Source organism: Triturus cristatus, chromosome 7, assembly GCF_964204655.1.
Source record: "Triturus cristatus chromosome 7, aTriCri1.1, whole genome shotgun sequence".
Taxonomy (NCBI): Eukaryota; Metazoa; Chordata; class Amphibia; order Caudata; family Salamandridae; genus Triturus; species Triturus cristatus.
The window spans coordinates 1823629913-1823655428 of NC_140590.1; the positions used below are offsets into that span (position 1 = coordinate 1823629913).

Below are 25516 nucleotides of genomic sequence, written 5' to 3' on the forward strand. Positions count from 1 at the left end.
CACTTTTTAAATCTGTGCTCTAGTCAGATCTGGCCACCAGAGACCAGCCTGCCTACTGCAAACTATTCCCATACCACCATCACCATGGTATGCCATCTCAATAGACTTTGTGATAAAATATCTTCCAAGCAAACGCACAGGTGGTCATTCACCATCTAACTAAAATGGGGCACTTCACACCCTCGCCAAACTCCCGACTGCACCTGAGTTGGGACAAAATGTTTCCCAACATTTCATCCCAGGGTGATCATTTCGGACTGGGTAACGCAGTTTACTTCCTATTTCTAACTGCAACTTTCCAAAAATTTAAGGTCGATGCTTGCTTATCTACAAGCTATCACCCAGAAACAGACTAAATGACAAAACGTTTAAGACAAACCTTGGGGCAATATTTCTATAGTTTAGCTCTGCAGCAAGAAGAAGATTGGTCAGGAAACTTGTGGATGGCAGATTTTGTGCACAACAATACAGAATACTCAACCCTGGATTGTTCCACCTTCTAGTGTATAAACTGATTTATCATAATGTACTGCCCTTTTAATTGCCTGAACTTCACCTTTACCTTCAGAACAAGAACATCACAAGACCTTAAGTAAAACACTGCAAATAACTTGAGAAATTTGGAAAAAGCTCAGGAAGCAACTAAAGAAATATCATGATAGAAATCACTGTAAGGGACACAGTATAAAACAGAAGACCTAGCTTGGCTGGCAACTAAACATTTAATCTTGCATGGAAACCGTAAGATAAAGCCCACTTTTAGGGCCTTTCACTGTGTGCGACATAATCAATCCAGTGGCAATGAAATTACAACTCATTTCTAGTCTTTGTGTTGATCCAGTGTTCTATGTATCTATGCTCAAGTTCTGCAATCCAGAGACCGAATCGATTACACTAACCGACCCAACAGACATTGAATGAAAACAGAAATACAAAGTCAACCAGATGTTAGGCTCCAAACAACAGCAAGGCCAAGTATTTTACTTAGTGGATTGGGTACGGTTCAAAGAGAGGTCACAGAACCAGTAGAAAACCTTCCCCATGCCCCTCAAATTCTCAAATTTCACAGGTTACACCCAATCAAGCACAAACCGCCGCCAAGCTGACAGATATTATTGGGGAGTACTGTTACAGCCTCCAATAAAGTCCTGATAGCAGCTAGAAAGTTAACCAAACATAGATTCTCATCCGTGTCCATAGGTACAATCTGGACTCCCAAGGTCTTGGCATGGAGAAGGTGACAGATTAATGACAGGATGTCAGCAACATCAGGATCTGAGCTGTTGGCTTTAAGGAATATGCTACTTACCAGTATGCATCTGTTCTTGGCACGTAGAGCTGCAGATCTACACACTGTACATAGATCGCCATCTGGTGTTGGGCCCAGATGTTGCAGTTGTTTTTCTCTTGGAAAGTCTTTGGAAGTCAGGAGGTATGTGACTCCTCCCTTGGATCATATTGCGCATGGGCTGCGGCTCCATCCTCAGATTGTTTTTCGCCAGCAGGGAAATTATGGAGCTTTGTAAGAAACAGGAAAGATCCCCATGTGTGCTGTATCTAAATAAGATAAAACTGGAACAGATAAAGGTAGCCGGGGAGGCGGGTGGGCGTGTGTAGATCTGCAGCTCTACATGCCAAGAACAGATGCATACTGGTAAGTAGCATATTCCATTCGAGGCATATGAGCTGCAGATTACACACTGTGCATAGATTGTGTAGCAGTACCCCCTCTTAGCGGCGACCACCAGTATCTGTTGCAGTTGTTTGAAACAGTGTTTTAAGGACAGCCTGGCTCACACTAGCTTGTTGCTTAGTTTGCACATCTACACAATAGTGTTTAGTGAAAGTGTGTGGTGTAGACCATGTAGCTGCTTTGCAGATATCATCTAATGGGATGTTCCCTAAAAATGACATGGAAGCCCCTATCTTACGTGTAGAGTGGGCTTTAGGGGGAACAGATAGCGTTTGTTTTGCTTTGTGGTAGCAAATCTGTATGCATTTAACAATCCACCTAGCTATCCCAGATATGGAGATTGGGTTGCCTTTGTGTGGTGGTGAGAAAGACACAAATAATTGTTTGGTCTTGCGAAAAGGTTGTGTTCTCTCGATGTAGTAGAGTAAAGCTCTTTTGACGTCTAGGGTGTGCAGAGCTCTTTCTGCAATGGTTTGTTGCTTCGAGAAGACTACAGGCAGTTCCACAGATTGATTGAGGTGAAAGGGAGAAATGACTTTAGGAAGGAATTTTGGATTAGTGCGGAGAACAACCTTATTATGATGCACTTGCAGAAAAGATTCTTGAATGGTGAGTGCTTGTATTTCACTGACCCTTCTGAGGGAAGCAATGGCTACAAGAAAAGCTGTTTTCCATGTTAAAAATTGAAGCTCGCATTTATGTAGAGGTTCGAATGGAGGCCCCATTAGTCTTGTGAGAACGATGTTTAGGTTCCACACTGGTGAGGCTGGCATTCTAGGGGGAATTATTCGTTTGAGGCCTTCCATGAAGGCTTTTATGGCAGGTACTCTAAAGAGGGATAGATGCTGTCTATTTTGTAGATACGCTGCTATGGCAGCAAGGTGTAGTCTAATAGACGTGTAGGCTAGGTTGCATCTTTGTAGGTATAGTAAGTAGCCTATGATGTGTAGGATAGACACATCCAAGGGGTTGATATTATTGTTGTGACAATAAATCACAAATCGTTTCCACTTGGCTGCGTAGCAAGCTCAAGTGGTAGGACGTCTAGCTTCTTTAATGACGTTTATACAGTCAGGGGGAAGATTTAGGTAGCCAAATTCTAGGATTTCAGGAGCCAGATAGCAAGGTTGAGCTGAGCTGGGTCCGGGTGTGTGATCTCTCCATGGTTCTGGGTTAAGAGGTGTGAAGAGAGGTGTAATTTTTGATACGGAACTATGTAGTGTTCCAGCAATGTGGTGTACCACAGTTGTCTGGCCCAAGTTGGAGCAACTAGGATGAGAGTTAGGGAGTGTTGCTGTAGTTTGCGCACCACTAATGGAATGAGTGGGAGACACGGAACAGTGAACGCAAATTTGCCTGACCAGTTCATCCATATCGCATTGCCTTTGGACAATGGGTGTGGATATCTGGCGGCGAAGATTGGGCATTTGGCGTTTTCGTAGGTGGCGAAGAGCTTTATTTGTAGTTGCCCCCATGTTTGAAAGAATGGTATAGAAGAACTTGTGGATGAAGTTCCCCTTCGTGGATTTGTTGAGTTTGACGGCTCAACAGATCTGCAATGGTGGTTTAGATTCCTGGGACATGTTGTGCTAGGAGAAAAATGTTTTGATTTATGGCCCACCTCCATATGGTCTGTGCTAGCTGAGAGAGCTGCAGAGAGTGTGTGCCGCTTTGTTTTTGGATGTAGTACATTGCTATCATGTTGTCTGTGCGGACTAAGACAGCCTTGCCTGAGACGTGTGTTTGAAAGGCTTTCAGGGCTAGAAATATGGCCAGTTACCCAAGATGGTTGATGTGGAGTAACTTTTGTTGAGGTGTCCACCTGCCCTGCATGGTATGATGAAGTATATGAGCTCCCCAGCCGGAGAGCGATGCGTCCGCTGTTAGAAATATTTGAGAAACCGGCCCTAGGAGCGGTTACCCTTTGGAAAGGTTTTTGGTGGTCCACCACTGCAGAGAGCGATGGGCATGACCGTCTACCAACACCAGATCTGTTAGCTGACCTTGAGCCTGGTTCCATTGGTGTAATAGGCACTCTTGGAGAGGACGCATCTGGAGTCTTGCATGAGGTACTATGAATACGCAAGAGGCCATCATCCCTATAAGTTGCATGAACACTCGGGCTGGAAGTGAGTGTTGAGGTTTAAATTTGGCGCGAAGAGCTTGTGTGCTTGCTATCCGGGCAGGGCTGGGGTAGGCTAACGCCTTTGAGGTGTATATGGTGGCACAGAGGTATTGTTGTACGTGGGAGGGATGCAGATGGGATTTGGTGTAGTTTACTGTGAAGCCTAGGTCGTGAAGTAGTTGGATCGTGGCATGAGTGTGTTGTACACACTGGTTGTATGAGCTGGCCTTTATAAGCCAGTCGTCTAGATATGAGAAGATGTGTATGTGTTGTCTTCTCAGGTGTGCTGCCACTACTGCTAGGCACTTGGTAAACACTCTTGGGGCAGTGGTGACTCCGAAGGGGAGTACTTTGAATTGGTAGTGGTGACTATCCACTACGAATCTGAGAAACTTCCTGTGAGCGGTGTGAACGGGAATGTGGAAATAGGCGTCCTTGAGGTCTATGGTGGTCAGGAAGTCGTTTTGGGAGAGCAGAGGAAGCACCTGCTGGAGTGTGACCATGTGAAAATGATCTGAGTGTATGTATTGGTTTAGGGGTCTGAGGTCCAGAATGGGCCTCAGAGAGCCGTCCTTTTTTGGTATGAGAAAATATAGGGAGTAAACTCCCTTGTTTTGTTTGTGGGCAGGAACTAGTTCTATTGCATCTTTTTGTAGGAGGGAGATTACCTCCTGCTTTAGAAGTGACAAATGTTCCTGTGACATTGGGTGCTGTTTGGGTGGAATGGTGGGGGGGTAGATGTTAGCTCTAGACAGTAGCCTGATTGGATTATTTGTTTACCCACCTGTCTGAGGGGATGGTAGCCCAGACAGGAAGGAAATTGTGAAGTCTGCCCCCGACTGGAGTGGAATAGTCTGGGGGATGTGGAGGGAAGTCACTGGGTGGGGGTAGAAGCAGAGCGGGAGGTGTTAGTTTTGCCTCTGCCTTTGTTATTATTACCTCTGTAACTGCCTCTTTGATAACCCCTAGTGAAGGTGGATTGGGTAGGGGTTTTGTATGAAGTGGAGGCGCTGTTGGAGGAGTAGCCTCTGGTGTTGCTTCTAAAGGAGGAACGGCGAAAGGAGCACCTGGGAGCTTGCCACTGCAAGGCTCCCATAGATTTTGCCGTGTCTGTGTCCTTCATTTTTTCGAGGGCTATATCGACGTTAGGACCAAACAGATGTTTCTCATCAAAGGGGTGGTTGAGGATGGAACTTTGAACCTCAGGTTTGAAACCCGAGATGCGTAGCCAAGCATGCCTACGCAGAAGGGTGCTGGTATTAATTGCCCTGGAGGCGGTGTAAGCTGCATCGAGGGCACAACGAATGGAAGTGTTTGTAATGTTTTTGCCCTCTTGAATCAATTTGTTGGCCCTATGTTTATATTTATCAGGGAGGTGATGCATGATTGTCTCCAGCTCATCATAATGTGCCCTGTCATATCTGGCTAGGAGCGCTTGGGGGTTAGCGATACGCTAGATGTTGGCCACCTGGGACGCTGTCCGTTTCCCAGAGGCGTCTAGGAGTTTAGACTCCTTATCTGACGGTGGTGCCTCACCTGATGCCTGGGAATTGGCACGTTTCCTCGCATTTGAGACTACCAGGGAGTCTAGTGGTGCGGGCCTTTAATATAGGGTGGGTCTGTTGGGGCGGCTTTATATTTTTTCTCAATACGTGGGTTAATGACCCTGGTCCTAACTGGGTCTTTAAAAACCTCTGGTGCGTGCTTAATAACTCCCTTAAGCATTGGCAGAATTGAGGTAGACCTGTGTGCAGTGTCGAATGTATCTAAGAGGAAGTCCTTCTCTACGGGGTGTGTGTGGAGATCAACCCCGTGGTAGCGGGCAGCCCTATGGAGTAGTTGGTTAAAACCCATGGTGTCCTCTGGGGGGGAGGGTCTAGAAGGGTAAAGCCCGTCCTGCGGGACGTTAGGGACGTCTGAGATGTAGTCATCCCATGGGTCTGGGGAACCTGTTGGAGTAGGGTCCCCTGTTGGTTGGTTGTCCGCCCCATCCCCTGTGTCGTAGATGTCATCATCATCATCCTCATCTGGAGATGGTGTAAGAGAATGAGGTGGGGGAGGAGAAGCAGGAGGAGGAGGAGGTGGAGGTGGAGGTGGAGGAGGAGGTGATCGAATCTTCAAAGGTTGAGGTGGCAAAGTCTCTCCTTTTTGGTGGTGGAGCTGCTGCAGGCTTGTCCAGTGGTCTTTTTCTGGTGCTAAGCGACAAATGACCAGTCTTTGGATCTTTTACGAGGGTTTTTTGGTAAGGATCGGGTCGAAACAGTTTGTCTGTAAGGGGCAGATCCTTCGGTGCAGATGGTGTCGGAGTTGTGGGTTTTTTCGGCGTCGATTCGGTACTGGTTCTTGGTTTCGAACCGTGGGGTTTAACAGTGTCTTTTGACTTCCTCAGTTCCAAGGTGGCTTTCGGCTTCGAGGTTTGGGAGTCTAGGCTTTTCGGCTTGTTGCTCGGTTCCGAGGGTGGTATGGGTGCCGAGGAGCCGGTGCCAGTCTTCGGCACCGAGAGCTTCGGTTTCAAGCTCGGCACGGACAGGGGAAAGGGGCGTTTTCTTTTTCGGTGTCGGTGCCGATGAGGTTTTTTCGGCGCCGAGGGTAGGCTGGCTCGAGCCCGAGCTGCCTGAAGGCTTGATGGGCTTCTTAACCGGGCCCAAAAGCGAGGTATGGGAAGCAGTCTTTTGGTGTATACCTAGGCCCGAAGGCAAAGGCGTGACCGAAGTCTTTTTCAATGGCGTGGATGGGGGTTTTGGGTCGGGGTTGATGGTTGTACTCACGCCCCTCTGTGCCGGAGAAATGTCCTCGACGCCGGAGTCGTCAGCTTCGGAGGCGCTCACGAGGTCCTCTTCGGTGTGCTGTTGTTCCGGGACATCGACGCCTTCTTCGAAGATGTCGTCGTGGATCGAAGTCAACGAGTGTGCCATTGTTCTCCTTGCTCGTTGGTCCTGGATCGTCTTCTTCAATCGGAAGGAGGCGCAAGCTGGACAGTCCCTTGCCTCGTGTTCTTGGGAGAGGCAGAGGTTGCACACCTCATGGAGATTTGTGTGGGGAAACTTCGACCCGCATCGAGGACAGTTCTTAAATGGAGTCCTTTCCATCAGCCAGGACCGGGGCTCAGGTAGGCCCGAAGGCCTTCGTTGAAGACCAGAATCGAAGACTTCGATTATTGAGAGCACCGTTGAGTGTTTGAGAACGCGATCGAGACAATACCGTCGAAGGGGGGAGGATTGTGCGCCTAACAGAAAAACTGGAACGGTTCCGAACTGGAGCGCGAAGAACACATCCGAGCCCGATGGCGGAAAAAAACAATCTGAGGATGGAGCCGAAGCCCATGCGCAATACGATCCAAAGGAAGAGTCACATACCTCGTGACTTCCAAAGACTTTCCAAGAGAAAAACAACTGCAACATCCGGGCCCAACACCAGATGGCGATCTATGCACAGTGTGTAATCTGCAGCTCATATGCCTCGAACACTATGTTTATGATATGATCAACATGAGAACGTTAACTTGTTACAAACTGTGCTACTTGAACCACATTTGACTTCATGATGCGTGCTGGAAGTAATGTGGAAAAAGCTGCACTCTCCAGGTGACCTGAAACAGTCTGAAACATTCCAGAACATTCTAGATCATCCAGGAAATCTTGGCACCCATCTTGAGGACAAGATGTTAATTAGAACACGGTTGTTTGGCAAACAGTGTTTGTGAAGAAAAGTGTTGCCTGCCCAACGTCGCTATGCACCTACCTGATATTGATTCTGTCTGCTTCTGTTGGAAGCTTCCTGATCGACTCCTGCTTCCCTCGTCAACGTCTCCGGATTGGCTGCAATCTGAAATATAATAAGAGAAAAACAAGTAAGGATTCTTATTTTAAGGCATGCACGAGAAATAGCCCAAGGCTAAAACAAGCAAGCAGTTGGCAACTACATTGTAGAAATCGAGAACTTAATGCTCAGTTTGGTAGAAGGATCCAAGACATTCAGTTGTGACTTCGGCCCTAGAGCTGCTCTGTTTTTTAAGATAAAGACAGTGTGAGAGAAAGCCGGAGTATAGAGCAGCAAACTTGTGTGGAAAAAGGTTCGAAAATCTTAATAATTCACAAACTCAGAACCCTCAATTCAAAGGGACATTGAGGTAACCTTGAATCAATGAGAAAACTATTTAAAAGGTGAGCTCAATGAGAATGTTGAAGTAGTGCTATTAGATTGTACAGCTGTTGCATTTTAGAGTCTGTGGGGCTGTTCTGGCAATGCCACTTTTTGTTGCAGACAATTGAGAAAGATTAAACTGGAAGAGAGGGCTCTTCCGATGGTTACCTGGCATAGAGCCAGAGGCCCACCAAAGACAGACAGAGTTGAGGCAATGCTCTATTGCACAAGTCACACACAGCCCTATTTCTTCCCCCAAACCCTCTGTGTTCTTTTGGGATTTAGAGCCCACGAGCATCCATCCTAGATAAAGCAGCTGGGCAGAGGTGACAATATTTTTGTTCATTGCTCCTACTGGGTCAGTGGACGACAGGTTAGTGCATCCATTACCTCTACTGGTTGAAAGCTGTCTTAATAGGAACCTGACAGATAGCCAAAACCTAGTTACTACTAGCCTGAGTAATGAACACCAACAGGGTTTTAACCACTATTTTAGAAATAATTACAGCCTTGCAATAAGAGGACCAAGCCTCCAGACAGGAGAACCAAGAATTGAGAAAATGTGTGGGTACTGTGCATACAGAAGTAGCAGGGTTGTCACAAAAGGGGAAGGCAAAATCTGATAGAGGAGTTACCCTAAAACCCTGGAACCAACCTCCTCTGCTTCCTGGGTCAGGGAATTAAACTACCCTTCACCAAATTCAGGACACTCTTCTACCCTAAGTGGGGGCTGCTGCCTAATTCTACTCTGCACACTCTCTTGTGTAACTCTTAGTTCCGATTCACGTGGTTCAGCCACCACAAATAAATGTAGCTGCCCACGAGGAATTCACAATCTTTATCAACCAAAGTAAATTACATTTCCAATGCAAAACAGCCAAGTTTCCCAACAAGCAAACCAAGACAAGCTTTATTTTCTCTCCTTTGGGAAGGAACCATGCAGTCAGCAGACACAGCAGACATCTAGATGAGGGCACCCTAAATCCCTCCAGACACTACAATAGGAACTTGTAGCCACTTGCAGAAGATACGGTGCAGACGCTTATTTGCATGCTCATTTGATTAGAAGATTTTAATTTACCGTCAACTTGGTCCGAAGGGATCAGAGAGTCCAGGAGCCCTGTAGAACGAAAAGACATGGTTAAGGATTAAAAGTCAAATGAGCCATAGAGGAAACTAGCAAACTACAGAACAGTTGTAGAACACAAGTATTTCACTGCGAGCAGGGTCACAGTACCGTGTGATGTTATAGTTCATTGTGCAAGCTGTCCAGGAACTGCCTGAAACTTAAAATGTGACGTAACACTAAGGATTGCAGTTAAAAACCCCTCAAAGAGAGAACGAGTGTCTGGGATCGCAGGGTGAGGAAAAGGGAAACATCTAATTTGGCTTTTAAGGGAGAGTAGTGCAATTCTTAATTGTTTTGTGATCTCTTTCAGAACAAACCGAGTACCTGATCCAACACCGACACAGAAATTAATGCGGTAAAGGGGGGGATTGGAAGTTAGGTCAACAAATAGGAATAGTTGGTCAAGAATAGGCGGCTGTGGGACTCACTCCACAGGGGCTCAAGTGTTAACGTATTTTTATAAATTGCAGTGACAACAAGCACTCGCAAGTCCCAAAGGAGACAATACCTCATTCTCCACTTAGGAATAGCAGGACTTAGCACTCTTCGCTCTTCTTTCTTCTCCTTGTTTTCTTACCCACTTTTCCCTACATTCCTTGTAACGGCTAATGTGTAGTTATGCTAGGCTGGTCCAGGGAGGTCGTGAAGACAGATAAATCTCTTGGCATGTGTGCGTCGCTCCTCCCAGATAAAGATCACAGATTAGTGCCAGAGTCTTAACAGATGGTAGCTGGTCAATACCCTTCATCGAAAAGAATGATCTAATCTTGTACATATTCAAGAATTTTTTGATGTGAAATGTAAAGGTTATTTGATAGGAAAACTCATTCCTTGTCTCTGAATAAAGAGTTACTGACTCTGAGAAAAGGATCTCAAGACCTACTAACGCACGTACCCAACTTCAGCAGACATATTATGGCCAGTTGAAAAGCGAGCATCCTTCTTTTATCAAGGTCTCAGAGGAGAAAAAAACATGCTGTGGCTCAGGTAGAAACCTTTATGATGTTTTTGAGAAGAATTGATAGAACTGACTGCAGAACCAGATCATTGATTCTAAGAGAAGAAACTGTAAGTGTAATATTATTGTTTGACCTAGCAAACATCTAACTGATGATGCAAATAAATCAAACGTAGTAGGATCTATGCAAATGAACAGTATGAGAGGACCTCTGTCACTTGAAAAGAGGGAAAAGAGAAGGAAGCTTAAGCTCTACATGTATTGTAGTCATTGCAGTCACTTTATTAGGGATTGTAGCGCAAGAGGTAAGGGAGCAGAAATTAAACCAACAATGAAGAATCAGGCTATAGTGATAACGAGCAGGCCCAATTATGGACCAGAGTCAGAAAACAACTTCTCTCAGACTCATCATAAGTCCCCTGTCCAAGATTATTGCTTCCTGCATCTTCAGCCTATTTGGCAAATACCCTCCAGAGCTCTGTGGCACGTTTGACTATTATAGCTGTCTATATTTTAACTACTGTCAGACAAGTGAAGGTTCCTGCCTTATTGGATTCTGGAGTCACAGGACACTTTATAGATGAAGAATAGGCCTGAAAACCATAAATTCTCTGTATTAAGAAAGATATTCCTGAGCCTGTTAAGGCAGTGATGGCTTTGCCCTAATGTCAAGATCTCTGCACTACCATACTGAAAACATGCTTATAAAAGTAGGTATGAAATTTCTCAAACACATCTGATTTGACCTTATTGATGCACCACAATTCAAACTCAGCTGAGGGACACCATTATTAACAATCCATAAAATGTTGCTATATTGGGCCATATGCTCATAGGTCGTTACAAACAAACGTCTGTAACAAAAATTGCTTCCCTGATATTGCTTTGTCTAATGAAACTGAAGGTCCACCAAAATGACTCACGTAAGTGAACATACTCAGGTGTGTTGTGTTGTAACCCTACCAGAATGTTATCCAGATTATCAGGGTGTTTATGTTAAGTGAAAGATCAGTGAACTTCTCCAACAACGCAATTACGACTGCAACATAGATTTATTACCAGGGCACGATACCCTAAAGTCGGATATACCCTGGTGAGCCAACCTAAAACCCACATCTAAAGACCTATCTTAAGCAGAACGTAGCCACTGGCTACATCTGGCCCTCTCAGTCATCCTTTTACTATCCTCTTTTCTTTGTACCCAAGAATAGAGAAGAACTGCAAGTTTGTATTGATTACAGAGCAATAAACAGAGTAACAGTCAAAAATCGTTACTCATTGCTTTTCATACCAGTACTTCTGGATAAAATTAAGAGAACATTCATATTCAAGAAATTGGATCTCTAAGAGGCTATTTAGACGTCTTCTGTATCATCTTTATAAACGATATCCTTATTTATTCCAAGTCCATGCAGGAACGCGTGGATCATGTGGAAGTGCTAGTTGAGATATTAGAAATAAATTGTTTCTTTGCAAAATTAGAAATATTACACATTCATGTAATTCAGATGGATTTTTAGGCTAAGTCATCAGTACAAATGCAATCAGATTGAATGATAACAAGGTAAAATCGATAGTACAATGACCTTCACAAATTAGCAAAGGGTTTGCAAACCATTTTAGTATTCACAAACTTTTCATTAGAGACTTTGGGCCCAATTTATAATTTTGGGATAGATTAATGGCCGCTGGTCTAGCAGAGGATTTAACATCCACCAGACGAAGACTACTTTGCCCGCCAAATTTAGCAATGACCGCCAAGTAATTTCTAATGCATTGGCAGGAATCTTTCAATGCTTTTTCAAGTTTGGAGCATGGCTCCGTAAAATTGACAGAGCAATCCATCAAACTGTTTTCTTTGTTATTTTCAAAAAGAAAATGCTGAAGCAGGATTGTTTTTAAAACTACAACAGGAAATGCTCCTATCACACTGTGAATTATCTCACATGGTAGAATGAATGGTGGCCGCCATCATTGGGGACCTGTCCAACCCCCTCACAGTCGGCAAAGAATCTGGGGGTCATCTTTGACACAGAGTTGGCCATGAACCTCCAGATAAATAGAACTGTAGCTACCTGTTGGGGAGTTCTAAAAATCCTCCGTAGAATAGTTCACTACCTATCCCCACAAGCAAGAAAACAAACAGTTGTAGCATTGATTGGGTCTCGTTTAGATTATTGTAACGCACTATACACTCAGATCAACAAGGGATTGCTGCTGCGTCTACAAGTAACTCAGAATGCAGCAGCAAGATTTGTTCTGGACCTTCCAAGTTCAGCCTCCGCCACTCTGGCTAGGAAGAATCTTCACTGGTTGCCCATTGAACATCGCATTTCTTTTAAAATTGTTTGTCTAGTCCACAAGGCACTCATGGCCGGATCGACGGATGGATTAGGATCTTTGCTGTTCCGATATGTGCCTGGCAGATGTCTCAGATCTGCACAACAGAATCTTCTTGTTATTCCCCCCACCAAGAAGACAAGATGGGGAGCGAGAGCCTTTGCATCGGCTTCTCCGCGTCTGTGGAACGCACTTCCCCTTGAGCTTAAGGCCATCTCATCCTTACCCCTCTTTAAGGGAGCCCTTAAGACCTGGCTCTTTAGGAAAGCATATCACTAACATTGCAGCACTATTCTAGTTATTATGTTAGGCGCCTTGATGCCCTTTGGGCTGAGTCTAGCGCGTTATAAATTTAATTTCATTCATTCATTCATTCGTAGGGGGAGCATTTAGCAGCTTTCTGTGCCTATTTCCACCAGAATTTTCCTGGGGGTGACAGGCAGTGAAAACTAACCTCTGATGCGGCCCATTAAATTTGGTGGGTGGAGTTAAAGGTCTGCCTCCGATGAGCCTTACTCCATAGGGCTGTTGAAGGGGTTTAATCACAGCGGAGACAAATTAGTTTCCTCCGGGATGAAAACAGATGACCACCCACATATAGCTATGGCCGGAGGAGCACAGTCCTAGAAGTATGGATAATCCATCTTCATTGCGATGGAATATCCATACCACCAACATCTAAATCAGGTCCTTTTCCTCCATAGTATATCCCATGACCCATCTGCTGTGTAAAGGCATGTCCTTTAAGTGGACCTCAGAAGATAAAGCAGCTCTCACTCAATTGCATGCATGATTTGTGTAAGCCCCTGTTGTGCGTCTCCCTGTTGCAAAACTACCCTCTGTTTTGGAACCTACCTATTCACATCATGAAGTGGGATAGGTCCTATCCCACAGGCATCTAAAGACAAGTCAAGTACACCCTGTGGCCTTCTACTCTCATGCGTTTAGACCTTTTGAACTGAATTATAATATTTCAGACAAGGAACTCTTAGCCATTAAAAGAGCCTTAGACGAATGGTGCCATTATTTGATAGGGGCCAGACAAACCATTGAAATTTGTTCAGACTACAGGAATTTGAAATTCCATACATCTGCACAAGCCTTAACAACTCAACAGGTACGATAGTCCTTATTTTTCTCTGACTGCACTATCTCAATAACACATTGCCCTGAGACTCAAAACGATACGTCAGATGCCTTAGCAAGAGATTATTACCCATAAGAATAGATTACTGAGTTAGAACCACCTCTGATTCGACAATTGAAGGCTAAACAGTCTGAAGAACTGGCTATAATCACTAACTCCATGGAATTGTTCAATATCTTACAAATACAAATAAAATAATTGAAGGTGCAAGAATGGTTGCAATAAAAGGTCCAACAGGACATGAGAAGGGAGGTTTGCTTTAGCAATGTACTGAGATATACATGCCCTGATCTTCAAGAACAAACAATTCAATATTCACAAGATTGAGATTGTACTGCTCATATGAGGGTACAGAAGACCATGTTGCTTATTCTATGCAATTTTTGGTAGCCAACTGTGAGAGCCGAGGAAGAAAGGTATATAGACACTTTTTAAATCTGTGCTCTAGTCAGATCTGGCCACCAGAGACCAGCCTGCCTACTGCAAACTATTCCCATACCACCATCACCATGGTATGCCATCTCAATAGACTTTGTGATAAAATATCTTCCAAGCAAACGCACAGGTGGTCATTCACCATCTAACTAAAATGGGGCACTTCACACCCTCGCCAAACTCCCGACTGCACCTGAGTTGGGACAAAATGTTTCCCAACATTTCATCCCAGGGTGATCATTTCGGACTGGGTAACGCAGTTTACTTCCTATTTCTAACTGCAACTTTCCAAAAATTTAAGGTCGATGCTTGCTTATCTACAAGCTATCACCCAGAAACAGACTAAATGACAAAACGTTTAAGACAAACCTTGGGGCAATATTTCTATAGTTTAGCTCTGCAGCAAGAAGAAGATTGGTCAGGAAACTTGTGGATGGCAGATTTTGTGCACAACAATACAGAATACTCAACCCTGGATTGTTCCACCTTCTAGTGTATAAACTGATTTATCATAATGTACTGCCCTTTTATTTGCCTGAACTTCACCTTTACCTTCAGAACAAGAACATCACAAGACCTTAAGTAAAACACTGCAAATAACTTGAGAAATTTGGAAAAAGCTCAGGAAGCAACTAAAGAAATATCATGATAGAAATCACTGTAAGGGACACAGTATAAAACAGAAGACCTAGCTTGGCTGGCAACTAAACATTTAATCTTGCATGGAAACCGTAAGATAAAGCCCACTTTTAGGGCCTTTCACTGTGTGCAACATAATCAATCCAGTGGCAATGAAATTACAACTCATTTCTAGTCTTTGTGTTGATCCAGTGTTCTATGTATCTATGCTCAAGTTCTGCAATCCAGAGACCGAATCGATTACACTAACCGACCCAACAGACATTGAATGAAAACAGAAATACAAAGTCAACCAGATGTTAGGCTCCAAACAACAGCAAGGCCAAGTATTTTACTTAGTGGATTGGGTACGGTTCAAAGAGAGGTCACAGAACCAGTAGAAAACCTTCCCCATGCCCCTCAAATTCTCAAATTTCACAGGTTACACCCAATCAAGCACAAACCGCCGCCAAGCTGACAGATATTATTGGGGAGTACTGTTACAGCCTCCAATAAAGTCCTGATAGCAGCTAGAAAGTTAACCAAACATAGATTCTCATCCGTGTCCATAGGTACAATCTGGACTCCCAAGGTCTTGGCATGGAGAAGGTGACAGATTAATGACAGGATGTCAGCAACATCAGGATCTGAGCTGTTGGCTTTAAGGAATATGCTACTTACCAGTATGCATCTGTTCTTGGCACGTAGAGCTGCAGATCTACACACTGTACATAGATCGCCATCTGGTGTTGGGCCCAGATGTTGCAGTTGTTTTTCTCTTGGAAAGTCTTTGGAAGTCAGGAGGTATGTGACTCCTCCCTTGGATCATATTGCGCATGGGCTGCGGCTCCATCCTCAGATTGTTTTTCGCCAGCAGGGAAATTATGGAGCTTTGTAAGAAACAGGAAAGATCCCCATGTGTGCTGTATCTAAATAAGATAAAACTGGAACAGATAAAGGTAGTTGGGGAGGCGGGTGGGCGTGTGTAGATCTGCAGCTCTACATGCCAAGAACAGATGCATACTGGTAAGTAGCATATTCCATTCGAGGCATATGAGCTGCAGATTACACACTGTGCATAGATTGTGTAGCAGTACCCCCTCTTAGCGGCGACCACCAGTATCTGTTGCAGTTGTTTGAAACAGTGTTTTAAGGACAGCCTGGCTCACACTAGCTTGTTGCTTAGTTTGCACATCTACACAATAGTGTTTAGTGAAAGTGTGTGGTGTAGACCATGTAGCTGCTTTGCAGATATCATCTAATGGGATGTTCCCTAAAAATGACATGGAAGCCCCTATCTTACGTGTAGAGTGGGCTTTAGGGGGAACAGATAGCGTTTGTTTTGCTTTGTGGTAGCAAATCTGTATGCATTTAACAATCCACCTAGCTATCCCAGATATGGAGATTGGGTTGCCTTTGTGTGGTGGTGAGAAAGACACAAATAATTGTTTGGTCTTGCGAAAAGGTTGTGTTCTCTCGATGTAGTAGAGTAAAGCTCTTTTGACGTCTAGGGTGTGCAGAGCTCTTTCTGCAATGGTTTGTTGCTTCGAGAAGACTACAGGCAGTTCCACAGATTGATTGAGGTGAAAGGGAGAAATGACTTTAGGAAGGAATTTTGGATTAGTGCGGAGAACAACCTTATTATGATGCACTTGCAGAAAAGATTCTTGAATGGTGAGTGCTTGTATTTCACTGACCCTTCTGAGGGAAGCAATGGCTACAAGAAAAGCTGTTTTCCATGTTAAAAATTGAAGCTCGCATTTATGTAGAGGTTCGAATGGAGGCCCCATTAGTCTTGTGAGAACGATGTTTAGGTTCCACACTGGTGAGGCTGGCATTCTAGGGGGAATTATTCGTTTGAGGCCTTCCATGAAGGCTTTTATGGCAGGTACTCTAAAGAGGGATAGATGCTGTCTATTTTGTAGATACGCTGCTATGGCAGCAAGGTGTAGTCTAATAGACGTGTAGGCTAGGTTGCATCTTTGTAGGTATAGTAAGTAGCCTATGATGTGTAGGATAGACACATCCAAGGGGTTGATATTATTGTTGTGACAATAAATCACAAATCGTTTCCACTTGGCTGCGTAGCAAGCTCAAGTGGTAGGACGTCTAGCTTCTTTAATGACGTTTATACAGTCAGGGGGAAGATTTAGGTAGCCAAATTCTAGGATTTCAGGAGCCAGATAGCAAGGTTGAGCTGAGCTGGGTCCGGGTGTGTGATCTCTCCATGGTTCTGGGTTAAGAGGTGTGAAGAGAGGTGTAATTTTTGATACGGAACTATGTAGTGTTCCAGCAATGTGGTGTACCACAGTTGTCTGGCCCAAGTTGGAGCAACTAGGATGAGAGTTAGGGAGTGTTGCTGTAGTTTGCGCACCACTAATGGAATGAGTGGGAGACACGGAACAGTGAACGCAAATTTGCCTGACCAGTTCATCCATATCGCATTGCCTTTGGACAATGGGTGTGGATATCTGGCGGCGAAGATTGGGCATTTGGCGTTTTCGTAGGTGGCGAAGAGCTTTATTTGTAGTTGCCCCCATGTTTGAAAGAATGGTATAGAAGAACTTGTGGATGAAGTTCCCACTCGTGGATTTGTTGAGTTTGACGGCTCAACAGATCTGCAATGGTGGTTTAGATTCCTGGGACATGTTGTGCTAGGAGAAAAATGTTTTGATTTATGGCCCACCTCCATATGGTCTGTGCTAGCTGAGAGAGCTGCAGAGAGTGTGTGCCGCTTTGTTTTTGGATGTAGTACATTGCTATCATGTTGTCTGTGCGGACTAAGACAGCCTTGCCTGAGACGTGTGTTTGAAAGGCTTTCAGGGCTAGAAATATGGCCAGTTACCCAAGATGGTTGATGTGGAGTAACTTTTGTTGAGGTGTCCACCTGCCCTGCATGGTATGATGAAGTATATGAGCTCCCCAGCCGGAGAGCGATGCGTCCGCTGTTAGAAATATTTGAGAAACCGGCCCTAGGAGCGGTCACCCTTTGGAAAGGTTTTTGGTGGTCCACCACTGCAGAGAGCGATGGGCATGACCGTCTACCAACACCAGATCTGTTAGCTGACCTTGAGCCTGGTTCCATTGGTGTAATAGGCACTCTTGGAGAGGACGCATCTGGAGTCTTGCATGAGGTACTATGAATACGCAAGAGGCCATCATCCCTATAAGTTGCATGAACACTCGGGCTGGAAGTGAGTGTTGAGGTTTAAATTTGGCGCGAAGAGCTTGTGTGCTTGCTATCCGGGCAGGGCTGGGGTAGGCTAACGCCTTTGAGGTGTCTATGGTGGCACAGAGGTATTGTTGTACGTGGGAGGGATGCAGATGGGATTTTGTGTAGTTTACTGTGAAGCCTAGGTCGTGAAGTAGTTGGATCGTGGCATGAGTGTGTTGTACACACTGGTTGTATGAGCTGGCCTTTATAAGCCAGTCGTCTAGATATGAGAAGATGTGTATGTGTTGTCTTCTCAGGTGTGCTGCCACTACTGCTAGGCACTTGGTAAACACTCTTGGGGCAGTGGTGACTCCGAAGGGGAGTACTTTGAATTGGTAGTGGTGACTATCCACTACGAATCTGAGAAACTTCCTGTGAGCGGTGTGAACGGGAATGTGGAAATAGGCGTCCTTGAGGTCTATGGTGGTCAGGAAGTCGTTTTGGGAGAGCAGAGGAAGCACCTGCTGGAGTGTGACCATGTGAAAATGATCTGAGTGTATGTATTGGTTTAGGGGTCTGAGGTCCAGAATGGGCCTCAGAGAGCCGTCCTTTTTTGGTATGAGAAAATATAGGGAGTAAACTCCCTTGTTTTGTTTGTGGGCAGGAACTAGTTCTATTGCATCTTTTTGTAGGAGGGAGATTACCTCCTGCTTTAGAAGTGACAAATGTTCCTGTGACATTGGGTGCTGTTTGGGTGGAATGGTGGGGGGGTAGATGTTAGCTCTAGACAGTAGCCTGATTGGATTATTTGTTTACCCACCTGTCTGAGGGGATGGTAGCCCAGACAGGAAGGAAATTGTGAAGTCTGCCCCCGACTGGAGTGGAATAGTCTGGGGGATGTGGAGGGAAGTCACTGGGTGGGGGTAGAAGCAGAGCGGGAGGTGTTAGTTTTGCCTCTGCCTTTGTTATTATTACCTCTGTAACTGCCTCTTTGATAACCCCTAGTGAAGGTGGATTGGGTAGGGGTTTTGTATGAAGTGGAGGCGCTGTTGGAGGAGTAGCCTCTGGTGTTGCTTCTAAAGGAGGAACGGCGAAAGGAGCACCTGGGAGCTTGCCACTGCAAGGCTCCCATAGATTTTGCCGTGTCTGTGTCCTTCATTTTTTCGAGGGCTATATCGACGTTAGGACCAAACAGATGTTTCTCATCAAAGGGGTGGTTGAGGATGGAACTTTGAACCTCAGGTTTGAAACCCGAGATGCGTAGCCAAGCATGCCTACGCAGAAGGGTGCTGGTATTAATTGCCCTGGAGGCGGTGTAAGCTGCATCGAGGGCACAACGAATGGAAGTGTTTGTAATGTTTTTGCCCTCTTGAATCAATTTGTTGGCCCTATGTTTATATTTATCAGGGAGGTGTTGCATGATTGTCTCCAGCTCATCATAATGTGCCCTGTCATATCTGGCTAGGAGCGCTTGGGGGTTAGCGATACGCTAGATGTTGGCCACCTGGGACGCTGTCCGTTTACCAGAGGCGTCTAGGAGTTTAGACTCCTTATCTGGCGGTGGTGCCTCACCTGATGCCTGGGAATTGGCACGTTTCCTCGCATTTGAGACTACCAGGGAGTCTAGTGGTGCGGGCCTTTAATATAGGGTGGGTCTGTTGGGGCGGCTTTATATTTTTTCTCAATACGTGGGTTAATGACCCTGGTCCTAACTGGGTCTTTAAAAACCTCTGGTGCGTGCTTAATAACTCCCTTAAGCATTGGCAGAATTGAGGTAGACCTGTGTGCAGTGTCGAATGTATCTAAGAGGAAGTCCTTCTCTACGGGGTGTGTGTGGAGATCAACCCCGTGGTAGCGGGCAGCCCTATGGAGTAGTTGGTTAAAACCCATGGTGTCCTCTGGGGGGGAGGGTCTAGAAGGGTAAAGCCCGTCCTGCGGGACGTTAGGGACGTCTGAGATGTAGTCATCCCATGGGTCTGGGGAACCTGTTGGAGTAGGGTCCCCTGTTGGTTGGTTGTCCGCCCCATCCCCTGTGTCGTAGATGTCATCATCATCATCCTCATCTGGAGATGGTGTAAGAGAATGAGGTGGGGGAGGAGAAGCAGGAGGAGGAGGAGGTGGAGGTGGAGGTGGAGGAGGAGGTGATCGAATCTTCAAAGGTTGAGGTGGCAAAGTCTCTCCTTTTTGGTGGTGGAGCTGCTGCAGGCTTGTCCAGTGGTCTTTTTCTGGTGCTAAGCAACAAATGACCAGTCTTTGGATCTTTTACGAGGGTTTTTTGGTAAGGATCGGGTCGAAACAGTTTGTCTGTAAGGGGCAGATCCTTCGGTGCAGATGGTGTCGGAGTTGTGGGTTTTTTCGGCGTCGATTCGGTACTGGTTCTTGGTTTCGAACCGTGGGGTTTAACAGTGTCTTTTGACTTCCTCAGTTCCAAGGTGGCTTTCGGCTTCGAGGTTTGGGAGTCTAGGCTTTTCGGCTTGTTGCTCGGTTCCGAGGGTGGTATGGGTGCCGAGGAGCCGGTGCCAGTCTTCGGCACCGAGAGCTTCGGTTTCAAGCTCGGCACGGACAGGGGAAAGGGGCGTTTTCTTTTTCGGTGTCGGTGCCGATGAGGTTTTTTCGGCGCCGAGGGTAGGCTGGCTCGAGCCCGAGCTGCCTGAAGGCTTGATGGGCTTCTTAACCGGGCCCAAAAGCGAGGTATGGGAAGCAGTCTTTTGGTGTATACCTAGGCCCGAAGGCAAAGGCGTGACCGAAGTCTTTTTCAATGGCGTGGATGGGGGTTTTGGGTCGGGGTTGATGGTTGTACTCACGCCCCTCTGTGCCGGAGAAATGTCCTCGACGCCGGAGTCGTCAGCTTCGGAGGCGCTCACGAGGTCCTCTTCGGTGTGCTGTTGTTCCGGGACATCGACGCCTTCTTCGAAGATGTCGTCGTGGATCGAAGTCAACGAGTGTGGCATTGTTCTCCTTGCTCGTTGGTCCTGGATCGTCTTCTTCAATCGGAAGGAGGCGCAAGCTGGACAGTCCCTTGCCTCGTGTTCTTGGGAGAGGCAGAGGTTGCACACCTCATGGAGATTTGTGTGGGGAAACTTCGACCCGCATCGAGGACAGTTCTTAAATGGAGTCCTTTCCATCAGCCAGGACCGGGGCTCAGGTAGGCCCGAAGGCCTTCGTTGAAGACCAGAATCGAAGACTTCGATTATTGAGAGCACCGTTGAGTGTTTGAGAACGCGATCGAGACAATACCGTCGAAGGGGGGAGGATTGTGCGCCTAACAGAAAAACTGGAACGGTTCCGAACTGGAGCGCGAAGAACACATCCGAGCCCGATGGCGGAAAAAAACAATCTGAGGATGGAGCCGAAGCCCATGCGCAATACGATCCAAAGGAAGAGTCACATACCTCGTGACTTCCAAAGACTTTCCAAGAGAAAAACAACTGCAACATCCGGGCCCAACACCAGATGGCGATCTATGCACAGTGTGTAATCTGCAGCTCATATGCCTCGAACACTATGTTTATGATATGATCAACATGAGAACGTTAACTTGTTACAAACTGTGCTACTTGAACCACATTTGACTTCATGATGCGTGCTGGAAGTAATGTGGAAAAAGCTGCACTCTCCAGGTGACCTGAAACAGTCTGAAACATTCCAGAACATTCTAGATCATCCAGGAAATCTTGGCACCCATCTTGAGGACAAGATGTTAATTAGAACACGGTTGTTTGGCAAACAGTGTTTGTGAAGAAAAGTGTTGCCTGCCCAACGTCGCTATGCACCTACCTGATATTGATTCTGTCTGCTTCTGTTGGAAGCTTCCTGATCGACTCCTGCTTCCCTCGTCAACGTCTCCGGATTGGCTGCAATCTGAAATATAATAAGAGAAAAACAAGTAAGGATTCTTATTTTAAGGCATGCACGAGAAATAGCCCAAGGCTAAAACAAGCAAGCAGTTGGCAACTACATTGTAGAAATCGAGAACTTAATGCTCAGTTTGGTAGAAGGATCCAAGACATTCAGTTGTGACTTCGGCCCTAGAGCTGCTCTGTTTTTTAAGATAAAGACAGTGTGAGAGAAAGCCGGAGTATAGAGCAGCAAACTTGTGTGGAAAAAGGTTCGAAAATCTTAATAATTCACAAACTCAGAACCCTCAATTCAAAGGGACATTGAGGTAACCTTGAATCAATGAGAAAACTATTTAAAAGGTGAGCTCAATGAGAATGTTGAAGTAGTGCTATTAGATTGTACAGCTGTTGCATTTTAGAGTCTGTGGGGCTGTTCTGGCAATGCCACTTTTTGTTGCAGACAATTGAGAAAGATTAAACTGGAAGAGAGGGCTCTTCCGATGGTTACCTGGCATAGAGCCAGAGGCCCACCAAAGACAGACAGAGTTGAGGCAATGCTCTATTGCACAAGTCACACACAGCCCTATTTCTTCCCCCAAACCCTCTGTGTTCTTTTGGGATTTAGAGCCCACGAGCATCCATCCTAGATAAAGCAGCTGGGCAGAGGTGACAATATTTTTGTTCATTGCTCCTACTGGGTCAGTGGACGACAGGTTAGTGCATCCATTACCTCTACTGGTTGAAAGCTGTCTTAATAGGAACCTGACAGATAGCCAAAACCTAGTTACTACTAGCCTGAGTAATGAACACCAACAGGGTTTTAACCACTATTTTAGAAATAATTACAGCCTTGCAATAAGAGGACCAAGCCTCCAGACAGGAGAACCAAGAATTGAGAAAATGTGTGGGTACTGTGCATACAGAAGTAGCAGGGTTGTCACAAAAGGGGAAGGCAAAATCTGATAGAGGAGTTACCCTAAAACCCTGGAACCAACCTCCTCTGCTTCCTGGGTCAGGGAATTAAACTACCCTTCACCAAATTCAGGACACTCTTCTACCCTAAGTGGGGGCTGCTGCCTAATTCTACTCTGCACACTCTCTTGTGTAACTCTTAGTTCCGATTCACGTGGTTCAGCCACCACAAATAAATGTAGCTGCCCACGAGGAATTCACAATCTTTATGAACCAAAGTAAATTACATTTCCAATGCAAAACAGCCAAGTTTCCCAACAAGCAAACCAAGACAAGCTTTATTTTCTCTCCTTTGGGAAGGAACCATGCAGTCAGCAGACACAGCAGACATCTAGATGAGGGCACCCTAAATCCCTCCAGACACTACAATAGGAACTTGTAGCCACTTGCAGAAGATACGGTGCAGACGCTTATTTGCATGCTCATTTGATTAGAAGATTTTAATTTACCGTCAACTTGGTCCGAAGGGATCAGAGAGTCCAGGAGCCCTGTAGAACGAAAAGACATGGTTAAGGATTAAAAGTCAAATGAGCCATAGAGGAAACTAGCAAACTACAGAACAGTTGTAGAACACAAGTATTTCACTGCGAGCAGGGTCACAGTACCGTGTGATGTTATAGTTCATTGTGCAAGCTGTCCAGGAACTGCCTGAAACTTAAAATGTGACGTAACACTAAGGATTGTAGTTAAAAACCCCTCAAAGAGAGAACGAGTGTCTGGGATCGCAGGGTGAGGAAAAGGGGAACATCTAATTTGGCTTTTAAGGGAGAGTAGTGCAATTCTTAATTGTTTTGTGATCTCTTTCAGAACAAACTGAGTACCTGATCCAACACCGACACAGAAATTAATGCAGTAAAGGGGGGGATTGGAAGTTAGGTCAACAAATAGGAATAGGTGGTCAAGAATAGGTGGCTGTGGGACTCACTCCACAGGTAACCAGGTGTTAACGTATTTTTATAAATTGCAGTGACAACAAGCACTCGCAAGTCCCAAAGGAGACAATACCTCATTCTCCACTTAGGAATAGCAGGACTTAGCACTCTTCGCTCTTCTTTCTTCTCCTTGTTTTCTTACCCACTTTTCCCTACATTCCTTGTAACGGCTAATGTGTAGTTATGCTAGGCTGGTCCAGGGAGGTCGTGAAGACAGATAAATCTCTTGGCATGTGTGCGTCGCTCCTCCCAGATAAAGATCACAGATTAGTGCCAGAGTCTTAACAGATGGTAGCTGGTCAATACCCTTCATCGAAAAGAATGATCTAATCTTGTACATATTCAAGAATTTTTTGATGTGAAATGTAAAGGTTATTTGATAGGAAAACTCATTCCTTGTCTCTGAATAAAGAGTTACTGACTCTGAGAAAAGGATCTCAAGACCTACTAACGCACGTACCCAACTTCAGCAGACATATTGTGGCCAGTTGAAAAGCGAGCATCCTTCTTTTATCAAGGTCTCAGAGGAGAAAAAAACATGCTGTGGCTCAGGTAGAAACCTTTATGATGTTTTTGAGAAGAATTGATAGAACTGACTGCAGAACCAGATCATTGATTCTAAGAGAAGAAACTGTAAGTGTAATATTATTGTTTGACCTAGCAAACATCTAACTGATGATGCAAATAAATCAAACGTAGTAGGATCTATGCAAGTGAACAGTATAAGAGGACCTCTGTCACTTGAAAAGAGGGAAAAGAGAGGGAAGCTTAAGCTCTGCATGTATTGTAGTCGTTGCAGTCATTTTATTAGGGATTGTAGAGCAAGAGGTAAGGGAGCAGAAATTAAAGCAACAATAAAGAATCAGGCTATAGTGATAACGAGCAGGCCCAATGATGGACCAGATTCAGTAAACAACTTCTCTCAGACTTATCATAAGTCCCCTGTCCAAGATTATTGCTTCCTGCATCTTGGGCCTATTTGGCCAATACCCAACAGAGCTCTGTGTCACGTTTGACTATTATAGCTGTCTTCATTTTAAATACTGGCAGACAAGTGAAGGTTCCTGCCTTATTGGATTCTGGAGTCACAGGACACTCTATAGATGAAGAATATGCCTGACTAAAACCCATAAATTCTCTGTTTTAAGAAAGATATTTCTGAGCCTGTTAAGGCAGTGATGGCTTTGCCCTAATGTCAAGATCTGTGCACTACCATACTGAAAACATGCTTTTAAAAGTAGGTATGAAATTTCTCAAACGCATCTGATTTGACCTTATTGATGTACCACAATTTAAACTCAGCTGAGGGACACCATCGTTAACATTACATAAAACTTTGCTATATTGGGCCATACGCTCATAGGTTCAGTTATACATAAAATTCTGTAACAAAAATTGCTTCCCTGATATTGCTTTGTCTAAAGAAACTGAAGGTCCACCAAAATGACTTATGTAAGTGAGCATGCTCAGGTGTGTTGTGTTGTAACCCTACCAAAATGTTATGCAGATTATCAGGGTGTTTATGATAAGCGAAAGATCAGTGAACTTCTCCAACATCGCAATTACGACTGCAACATAGATTTATTACCAGGGCACGGTACCCTAAAGTCGGATATACCCTGGTGAGCCAACCTAAAACCCACATCTAAAGACCTATCTTAAGCAGAACATAGCCACTTGCTACATCTGGCCCTCTCAGTCACCCTTTTCCTCTCCTCTTTTCTTTGTACCCAAGAATAGAGTAGAACTGCAAATTTGTATTAATTACAGATCAATAAGCAGAGTAACAGTAAAAAATCGTTACTCATTGCTTTTGATACCAGTATATCTGGATCAAATTAAGAGAGCATTCATATTCAAGAAATTGGATCTCTAAGAGGCTATTTAGACGTCTTCTGTATCATCTTTATAAACGATATCCATATTTATTCCAAGTCCATGCAGGCACGCGTGGATCATGTGGAACTGCTAGTTGAGATATTAGAAATAAATGGTCTCTTAGCAAAATTAGAAAACTTACTCATTCATGTA

At 45.0% G+C, this 25516-nt stretch overlaps 1 protein-coding gene across 27 annotated transcripts in view; it reads right to left on the bottom strand.

Annotated features, from left to right (window-relative positions):
- LOC146813293 (uncharacterized) overlaps positions 1-25516 on the bottom strand; it is a 455769-nt gene that overhangs the window by 184873 nt on the left and 245380 nt on the right. For 21 of the 27 annotated variants that reach the window (XM_085620134.1, XM_085620133.1, XM_085620117.1 and 18 more), the window contains 4 exons: positions 23003-23041; positions 21520-21603; positions 9043-9081; positions 7560-7643 (listed from right to left, as the gene is read on the bottom strand). In XM_085620134.1, coding sequence (XP_085476260.1) covers positions 7560-7643; positions 9043-9081; positions 21520-21603; positions 23003-23041 — 246 coding nt within the window. The remainder of the gene's footprint in view (positions 1-7559; positions 7644-9042; positions 9082-21519; positions 21604-23002; positions 23042-25516) is intronic. The other 6 variants (XM_085620139.1, XM_085620138.1, XM_085620137.1 and 3 more) reach the window with 4 other exon arrangements.